This window comes from Ornithodoros turicata, chromosome 2 (assembly GCF_037126465.1).
Source record: "Ornithodoros turicata isolate Travis chromosome 2, ASM3712646v1, whole genome shotgun sequence".
NCBI classification, from domain to species: Eukaryota; Metazoa; Arthropoda; class Arachnida; order Ixodida; family Argasidae; genus Ornithodoros; species Ornithodoros turicata.
In genome coordinates this window covers 93,413,631-93,424,059 of record NC_088202.1, presented here as the reverse complement: position 1 = coordinate 93,424,059, position 10,429 = coordinate 93,413,631, and the positions used below count along the sequence as shown (strand labels likewise).

General features: G+C 47.6%; 1 protein-coding gene across 1 annotated transcript; it reads right to left on the bottom strand.

The window, feature by feature from the left end:
* Positions 1 to 281: 281 nt before the first annotated feature.
* Positions 282 to 2,573, bottom strand: LOC135384874 (uncharacterized protein K02A2.6-like). The gene has a single exon (XM_064614056.1). The coding sequence runs from the start codon at positions 2,571 to 2,573 to the stop codon at positions 282 to 284; it is 2,292 nt and encodes a 763-aa protein (XP_064470126.1).
* Positions 2,574 to 10,429: the final 7,856 nt, after the last annotated feature.

Genomic DNA, 10,429 nt, shown 5'->3' with positions numbered 1-10,429 from the left:
GATACCAAGAAGCGGTTTGTGATCTGTGACCACGGTTATATGCCTACCAGCCACGAAGTGATGAAAGTGCTTCATACCAAATACCACCGCTAAGCCTTCCTTGTCTAGCTGCGCGTAGTTCTGCACGGCTTTGCTTAGTGTCCATGAGGCGAACGCCACTGGAACCTCCAAGTGGTTCTGTGTCCGTTGCGAAAGGACTGCGCCTATGCCGTATGGTGAGGCATCACATGCCAGCAAAACGGGCCGGTTAACGTCGAAATGTGCCAATACTGGTGCTGCAGCTAGCAACTGCTTGAGCTTGTCAGCTTGTCGATAGCGTCTTGTTCTTGGGATCCCCAAAACCATGGTGTGTCCTTGTGTAGCAACCGATACAAGGGTTCTGCAACAGACGCTCGGTCCTTTAGAAAACGGTTGTAAAAGCTCAGCAATCCTAAGAAGGACTGCAGCTCTTTCTTGTTCCTTGGGTTGGGTGCCTGAAGGATAGCTTTGACCTTGGCTTGTGTGGGTCTGATGCCAGCTGCGCTGATATGATACCCAAGGTACTCAAGTTCTTGTACGCCGAAAAGGCATTTCTCCAGACGAACCTTGAGCCCTGCATCAGTCAAGCGCTTAAGCACAGAGCGCAGACGCTTGTTATGCTCGTCGAGGGTACTGCCAGAAATGAGAATGTCGTCGAGGTACGCCCCGACACCTTCTAACCCTGCCAGAAGGCTGTCCATGTATTTCTGGAATACCAGAGGCGAGACAGATACACCAAAAGGTAAGCGTGTGACACGAAATAGGCCACGTGGCGTGTTCACCGTGAGTAGCTCTGAGGATGCGTCGTCCACTCGTAACTGCTGATACGCTTGCTGAAGGTCGATCTTGGAAAAGATCCTGCCTCCTTGAACTAGAGCCAGCATATCATCTACTGTGGGAAGCGGATACGCTGCCTTCGCTACCGCTTGGTTCACCGTGCTACGGTAGTCTCCGCATAGACGTAAGGTGCCGTTCTGCTTCCGTACTGTTACTAGCGGCGTAGCCCATGTCGAAGAAGAAACGGGTTTCAGAATGCCTTGCTCTTTTAACTTGTCTAACTCTTTGTCGACTGCTGTCCTCAATGCCAGTGGCACTGTGCGGGACTTCAAGAACCTAGGGACTGCGTGTGGCTGCAGCTCGATGTGTATAGGGTCGCCTACATGGCCTGAAATCTTGCCATTAAAAAGGGTGCTGAACTGATCGAGTAGTGGTTGGCACTGTGACTCCATGACTCGGTGAATGCCAGACAGTGAAATTCCCAGTGGCTCAAACCAGTCTCGACCTAGGAGGCTTGCTCCAGTTCCCGCGACGATGTACAGATCTAGTTTTGCTTGCTTCCTGTGTAGCTGAACGGTGACTCGTGCTTTGCCCCGGACTTGAAGCGGTGTGCCGGTCCACGTCCTCAATTTCAATGCTGCTTTCAGTAGACGTGGTCTGTTGCTGTCCCATTGCTGGTTGAAGGTGTTCTCACTCATTATTGAAAATGATGCACCGAAATCGACTTCGAAGCAGCAAGGGCGTTCGTTTACCGTAACCCATACGGTTAAGCTCTCAGTCGATTGGCTCATGGAGTTGACCGTGAATAAGCTGTTCCACGAATCTGCTTCGTCGGCAGTTAGATTATTCGCTTGTTGACGTCCAGATGAGCGCGTGCCGGAAGCCTGCTTCTTTTTCTTCGTTATGCATGCTTTTTCAATATGCCCCAGTTTCTTGCAGAACTGGCATGTGGAATTTCGGTGAGGGCAGCTTTTCTGGTTGTGCGCACCGTCACAACGGTAGCACTTTTTGGACGGCTTAGGGAGCTTATTCTTCTTTGGGCTTCTGGTTGCTGAAATTTGAAGTACTTTGTTTTCTTCCCTGCTGCGCATGCTTGCCTGTTGTGAAACCGTGGATTCCCAGGCTTTCGCAGTGTCGACCGCCATTTGGAATGTGATATTCCTTTCGGAGAGTAGACGCTGCTGCAGGTGCACGTCCCTCAGACCACAGATGAATCTGTCTCGTAGCACCACTTCCAAGGGTAAAAGTGTTTTCGCCGAAGCCGGAACAGCGGTCGTCGGAGCCTGTGAGACCGTTGCTTGTGACGGTGAAGCGATCGCTGAAGCCATAGTTGCAGTTTGGGTCGCTGGGGAATCACCGTGCGCCGTGGGAGGCGATCGTGTGGTTGGTGCAAGTGGTAGCGGTAATGGAACGGCAACATTACCGAAATTGCAGTCTTTAGCTAGAGCTCTCAAAGCGTCGACATATTCAGAGATTGTCTCTTGAGGAAGCTGATCCCTTTTGTGAAAACGCCAGCGCCCTAGAAGTTCAGAAGGACCTGTTTCAAAATGGCTGCTCAGACGTTCGATTATGTCGTCACACGGAACTTGCGCCGGTGTGAGCGGATGCAGCAGGTCTCGCACCTTGTCGTAGGTCTGTTCGCCGCAAAACGTGAACAACAGAGCCCTTTTCTTAGCCGCGTCCTGCACGTTATTCGCCTTGAAGAGAAATTCTAGGTGTTCACGCCACGAGTTCCAACTGGAGCCTGGTACGAATTCAGGAAGCCTTGCCTGATTCATTTTGTAGTGTCCGTGGAGTTCGTACTTCCCTCGTCGCCAGTAATATAACTTCCCATTTATTCAGTTAAAGACAAACTTAGTACATCTTAGCGAAAGCCCGTCACATGCTTCGGCCAAGCTTCGCTTCGAACAGAACAGTGCGCGAGCGCAAACACTTCGTTGTCGTCCTCCTTGTCCGGTCTATCTCAGCCTCTGACAGTGCTCATGCTCATCAGGGGAAGAACTCGCAATGAGCAAATCGTCGATGTATGCCATGACGAAGAGCTCCAGCTTAGAGAAGAGTGTTGCGCCAGCTAAGCTGGTGGTAAATTACTGAATGTGAGGTAAGGGATATCTGTCGTGTTTAGTAACAAGGTTGAGAGCCCTGTAATCTCCGCAGGGGCGCCAGTTGCCAGTTTTCCTGGGCGTCATGTGGAGAGCAGAGGACCAGGCGCTCGTCGCGGGGCGTATGATACCCAGTTCCAGATACCCAGTACATGCTGAAATTCTTGGCGAGCGATTGCCAGCTTTTCAGGTGCGAGGCGACGAGGGTCACCAGTTTGTAGTTACTGAAGCCCTACCGAGAAAGAGACTCAAAGACCAGGAGCCAGGTTAGGTCGGTTTAATCTGCGCGGCACAGAACTGAACTGCCGATATGCATGCGAGCTGTGCACGAGAAACAGACGGGCCGATTCGTCGTCGTCGAAGGCTACCGGCATGCAATGAGTGGCGCTACATCTCGGCCATAGCTACGCTGCTAGGCCCACAGAGCATTGTGAGGACGTGTGGCGACGAATGCACTTCTTCAGTTCCTTCTGGATAAACTGTGAACTGTGACCAATTCCGTGTTTGCTTGTTTTTCTTTTTTGTTGTTGTTGTTCTCTTTTTGATGGGAATAGCAAGCCGCCGTAGCGCAGGCTAACATTTCCCTCCTTTTTTTAATAAACATATACTATTCACCCCTGCCCCCTCCTACTTCAAGGAAGTACTGAACTATACTACACTGTGTATACTACTACACACTCCTTTGGCACAGCTTGAACAGTATTGCATAGCACAAAATAAAAAGACAATGAATATAATTTGTAGTGTTACGTGTACACTTTATGGTTGCAAATATTGCACGGATTGCCAGATTGCACGGTATATCAGCCACGTCTGAACACAAGCTTCGGTGTACACTGGCACGCAGTCTGCGGAAGTGCCTTGGTGTCCCGCGCAGCGCTGAGACACGGATGGTGATCGCCGACGCCGGGGAAATACCCATCGATGTCCTCCACCGAAGAGAAACCATCCGACACTACCTACGGTACGGTCGCTCACCACCGGCGCCATCCTCTGGTTCAAAAGCTACGTAGGCGGAAGAACAGTAAACTCTCGCTATGTGTTACAGCAACATCTGGAAACATCCCTGGCTTCACTGTTGCCCGGACCGTCCCTGCAGTGGCACTATGGACACTGCCGAGCCCATCCCTCTCGACACACATCCCTGGCCTCCTGGGGCCGAAGAGCCAGATGCCCGTTTCGGTTCTCAAGCAGTCTAGTTTGGAAATGATGGATACAAAGTACAGAGGCCGCACGGCTGTGTTCACAGATGGTTCGTCTACGTCGGATGGCTCCTCCGCTGCCTTTGTCATACCGGAGGAGTCACTATCATGTGGCTTCCGCCTGTCACATCGCACTTCGTCGACCTCTGCGGAGCTGTATGCCATCTTGTTATCTCGAAAGTCTGTCTCCAAATACCCTCCCCGCTCCTGGGTGATATACACTGACTCAAAATCAGCCCTGCAATGTGTAGGAACCATGGGCATCCGCGGCTCGTTGGCCCCGGTGGTAGTTAGTATCCTGACGGCGCTCAAGGTTCTCGGCGAACACGGACACCGGGTGACCCTACAGTGGGTCCCCGGCCGCACCGGCATTCAGGGCAACGAAGAGGCAGATTTGGCGGCTGCTGCGGCCCACCGTACCTCCAGAGCCGTGCCCAACGGAGATAGGCGCTCCTACTTGTCTGCGTTGGTGTCACCCTTGGTCCGCCAGCACTTGGTTCCATGACATCACTCAATGGTCGTTCCTCCATGCATGCCAGGTGGCTTCCCTCGCAGCTTTACGACACTCCTGCGGCGTCTACGACTCAACGTCGCCTTCACCCCTGTGTTCCGTGTTAAGATGGGTTACAGCAACACGGCGCTGTGCCTAGCTTGCCGCACCGCAGCTACGATCCTCCATATCATCGAGGACTGTGAGCGGTACACGTGTGAACGCCGGGTACTTCGACGCCAACTTGAACTCCTCGACCATAGACCATTCAGCCTGTCCAAAGTACTTCGCCCATGGAGCTCCCCTGCGCATCAGTGCCGGGCTCTTCGCTCTCTTTTTGCTTTCATGCAAGCCACTGGACTCCTCGAAGAACTCTAAACAGAACTCCGACCTGTCGTCGCTTCACTCTCACCATAATTCATCCTCTCATATTAACCACTGTGAAGTGGGGTAGGGTCCTGTGGCTACCACGGGGAAACATCCCATGTCATCATCACTTCTTCATTTATTGTTGTTCTTGTTGTTATGGTTGCAGCAGTGGTGCAGGAAGGCCGCTGCGAAGCTGCGTTGAGAAACACTGCTTCCTGTTTGCCAAATCTAACTGGAATGTACCTAACCTGATCGAAAGTAGCAGTTCTGAGGCTGGACCACACAAACAGACGAACACAACACAACCCTCAGAATTAACAGATAGGCAAACGAGCCGTGGCGAGCTCCATCTAGGGAAAAACACGACACAGAGAGCCTCCAAGAGCCTAAGGGACAAAGTCAACAAGTAATTCACGAAAAAGTCAATGAGTTAGGTAACGTTACCGTTAGCTAATGAGGCACCGTTACGTAATCAGGAGGGTCCAGGTTCAACCCCTGGTGCTTACACTCATTGGATGTTCGTGTATTACTTGTTGAAGCCTCCACGTGCCTGGGAACATGAACCATCCATCACCCACTGACTCCTCATGAAAAGATGAGGGCTCGATATCCCGAAGAGACCCCCTTTCTTTCATGTGGCCTCAGGGTTGCTCACCACTGCAGAAATAATGCAAGTAAGTAATGTAAGTTTAATGACAAGAAATAGATGGGCATATTTACTTTATAATGATTCTGCATTAAGATTATGGGCTTCTGATAAAAAGACATCACGGCACTACATAGGTATCTTTGCCTAGTGAACAGCATGGACGTAGTATATACATAATATTTGTGCAGTAGACCCTCGAAAATTGAATTAATGTGGTATTGCCCACTACAGTAACGCACCAAATGCAACACAAATATTGTAGAATGCACGTATTTTAGCTCACGTGGCAATCCAGTACCACTGCCTAGTTTGATAAAAGTTGTGACAAATAAATAGTTCCCCTTTTTCTTAGCTCTCAGAACACAGACAGTGAATTAATAACGGTTATAGACAATACTAACGTGAATTATGGGCTCTTCTTCATTGAAACATTCACTGATAGTAAAGGCACCTTATACAATGGGCGCTGATGACAGTGAAAGTTCTAAAACGTTGTCGGAGACGACATCAGCTTCTCCGTGTCAGGAAGGATTGTAGCTCCAACAGTAATCCAGCTAGTAGTAACAAGAATGTGCGAAAGGCGAATTAACTGAACTAATGTAATACACCTCCTATATCGGACAGTGAAGCTTGTACAACCCCCTCCATAGGAGCCACTGTTTGGACAGCAAAAGTGCATGAACTGAGAGGTAGCAGTTAATTGGAATGGTGGCAGTACCCTTTGTTTTCCAGCCTGAACGCAGAGGTTGTAATATTAAAGGCAGAGTTAAGAGCGGTGCCAAGATGTCTGCATGAGAGCACCCATGAAAAGTGGAATATAGGTCAATACTCAAATTATAACATTCCATTGTTATACCTGTTGGTGGCAGCTGGACTGGAAGTGACGTCTCAGCAATTTCTTCACGCACCAGATGCAAGCCAGACCCTGCTTCATTTGCGCCTTCATCGTGCACCTGCGGTAACTGGGTGCATCGTTCAAGCGCCCATTGTTGGCTAAGTCGATCACCGGAGTGTCGACGTTTCGTTGCTGGCATTCAGTTGGTAAAAGTGCTCCATGTGGTTGGCCCCTAACAGACAGCTGCAAAACCAAGTCATGAAGCTTCCTATATTGATATCGCAGTAGTATTAACGCGACTGTTCCGCTGCAGCAACTATATTTCCCTATGAACATGAACTTGAATCTAGACTTACCTCCATTTTGGTCGCATCACGTTCAAAATTTTTGTGTACGGCATCTCACTTTAAAGGATTTCGTGCCGAGATTCCAAATTGCCTCTCGAATCGGGCGTTACCAATGATAAGGTTCAATAACGAAATGCTTGGACTAAATCTTTGCTTTCAGAGATGGAACTCATCCGCACGGCAATCAATCGCTATCAACCAAGAGCTTAGCACTGACTGTTCTTTTCATAACTTGTGGAAGGTAGCACTTTCAGATGAATTGTTCTAACAGTTGGGAGCGCAGCACCGTCGCATTCTGGACAACTTCGCCGTGGAATATCGCCGCAACTCATAAAAGGGAAGGTCAGCACAAGGAAGTGCGTTTTCCATAGGATGTCGTGCCAAAGTTGTCAGTCAAAGTTGTCGTGTTAATGCTTTCCGGCTTTAGCAATAACATAACAGCCGTTTGCCAATGCCCAATGGACAGAGAACGAAGCTAAAGAAGCCAAGCGACCAAGCGAAGACAGTTAAAAGCTAAAGCAGCGACGCCGGTGCGCCCATGCGCAGGGTTTGCCAGCGATTTGACGGACTCTGGTGGTGAAACTATATAAAAAAGTGTTGTTCTAAAAAACTACAAACAATTTGATCAAAATATTTCACACACATATTCAGTGTTCCATAAGTTCTGCGACACTAAAAAAATCGGCGTATCTGACCTTTAAAGGTCAGCAACGCCGATTTCTCGATGTGTTGAAACGGTTGTGATATTCAGAACGAGCACATCCAACTGCCCCCGAAACGCACCTTCGTTTCTCAATTTTGTCTTCCTATTACGAAAATTAATTCATCAAAGAAACCAAAACAAGCCATGGGCGCAGCCATTTTTGTGACGTAGATGGGATAAACCTGCTCCATCTACGCAGATAGAGAATCGTGCGTCTGATTGGATGAAAGCTGAGGCTTTCTCTGACTTCCCAGGCGTCTTCTCCCGTTTGCGAGGAAATCCAGTTATGGCCGCCGGCTACGATGAGCGTTTCGTCCGAAGTAATCCCGAGAACTATTGAACGATGGAAACAACAACCGCGAACTCACCTCAACATCATTTTCGGCGTGAAATTGTGATGTGCTCGAGAACTTCGCAGTTCAACCGTTCAGCTGCCATTCACGTCACCCCGTTTGCTGCTTTTACTACAAGTGCAGGAATGGGAGCGATTGAGCAACAACGTGAGACTTGGTGATCGTTTGAGCATATAGCTGCAGAGGACTGGTCTTCAAAGAAAGAAGGCCGTATTTCTGCCGATGCACATCGTGCGATTGCCAGGCTTGTTACTCGAGATACATATATTGTGCAGCATCATAGCGCGACTGCAATGAACGACGTAGGAATGTATCGTGACCACTCGAACTGCATTCGTTGAACCATTCGTCGGTTATATGAAAGTGCTCATTACAGTTGCCCCGCACAAAAAGTGTTGGATGTAGTTTTGTAGTGTGTTGTTTATCTCGTAGAGCGCATCGCGGCATGTAGGTCGAGAGCCCTTATACGTATTTTTTGCATGTTTACTTGAGTGTGCGCATTGTTCTATACCACACAGGCCATATTTCATTCATAATAGTTTCGCAAATAAACACGTACGGGTCGATCTCATATTGCTTTGAGTTAGGCATAGTGTCTTCAGATCAGGGTATGTGTATCCTGTTTGCTGGGCCCAACAGATGTTATTAAGGGTAGTGCAACATTTCCCACTTCTTGAACCATGCTAACATTGCAGGAATAAGGAACATTACACTGTGCTCTGTATTCCACACTCAGTTGTCTCGCGACGTAAACCCCCAATTATTATATTGGGTACTCCACATGTTCAACCAGTCAGCACTTCCCATATCTATTTTTTTAAACATGTGCTTAAAATTGCACAAATGCCACTTAAGTAACTTTGCCACCAAATTAGTCAGTGACAAAAGGTATATGTACTTTATCACAAATTTAATAACCTTAGTGGAAATGGTTGATGGCGTCCTCTGCCTTGTACGGTGCACTTCATAGCAAAATACACAATAGTCCAAATGTGTTCCTTGTCCATAAATGCCCTGTCAAAGCTGAAAGACTCTTATCAAAATGGGGAAGCGGGCTTGCTTGTCCAGAGAAACAAATATGAAACTGCAGTGCTCAACGTAAATAACTGCATGCTCAGCAACTAAGGCTGGTGATGCCGAAGACCTAATATTTCTAGGTTAAAAGGAACAAAGAAGAAAAGACCACTGCAGCGTATTAATGTTGTTTCAAAAGTATAACACCACGAAATTTGTGAGAGTCAGTTGGTGTATTTAGTTACGTTGGTCACCTCCTGCACCAATTTTTAATAAGATTCAAATGCGTTGCTACCAAAAGGGACCTAAGCCTGACCTATGATCTAATAATAATAATGGTATCTATCTGTGACCTATATGGGCCTTCACCACTAGTTTGGTCTAGGTTTCACACGTGGCTTTTAGTGAAATTCCAAACTGCTCTGTAGAGCTGACAGGAGACTTGCAGAGTAGAGAATTTTTTATTTATATTTTCCAAAGAACATGTAAAAAACAATGTGCTGTACCAACTGTATTCAAAGAAATACAAATACACTTTGTTTTAGCTATGTGCATATTAGCAGATTGCAGGTGACCGATGACACACAATGGGCGTCAAGGGTGAGAACACAAGAATACTACCACTGCAGGCACTGTCCTGAAATTCTAAGTCACCATTTGTCAGAAAGCAATGACCACGCACAGCCTAAGGATCATATTGATCTCCTTCCATTATTCTTTTTATTGACAGCATGTTGGCTGCCGTCCAGTCCATGAAAGTGACCCTTATCGTTGAAAGAACGGTTCAACAGCAAGCGAGCTGGTGATAGTGTCCATGATGGCGAGACCTGAAGAGGAGATACAAGAAGGGACATAAACACGCTATGTTGAGACATTGTGTATGTCCCTTCCTATCCCTCGTCTCGGGGTTTTTCGCTATGGACCTTCATGATGTTTCCTTCGGCAAACTTTACATATTTTTATATAGAATTGTGAAGGTACAGCCAGGTGCTGTTAGCAAATCACACAGTACTTTTCTTGGATCAAGAATCCGTAGCACACATCTATGGGACATGTTAATCACTTTGGAATGTCACAGACATGTCATGGAGGCCGGCACATGATTAGTGGTGCTGAACAGACAACTATTTGTCATAGTTTAGGCATAAAAAGCAGTTTTGTCACCTGCATGTTGAGACAGATGTATCTCTACATACTTTGCCATGACACAAATATATGAAGCAACAAATGTACCCTCTACTTTATTACGGTTATTAGTCAACACTCCCAAGAATGCGGGAACACAGTCTTGTACCACCTACACTCTTCAAAATGACATTCACACACGACACGTTGTAGGTCAAAGAGACTCCAGAATGATGTCCTCTCCCTCCCCATTAGCTGAAAACATTTTTCTACAACCTTGCATAAGGGGAAGTTAGTACAAGAAACGCACACATTCCTTTTTTGAGCAAATCAGTATTCAGAGCGTTACCATACTGTGGTAGGCCTGCAGTGCATTACGTGGTACAGCGCACACTGTAAAAAATTTCACCGTAGAACATGTCCCCCATTCTAATGACCGTCTTCT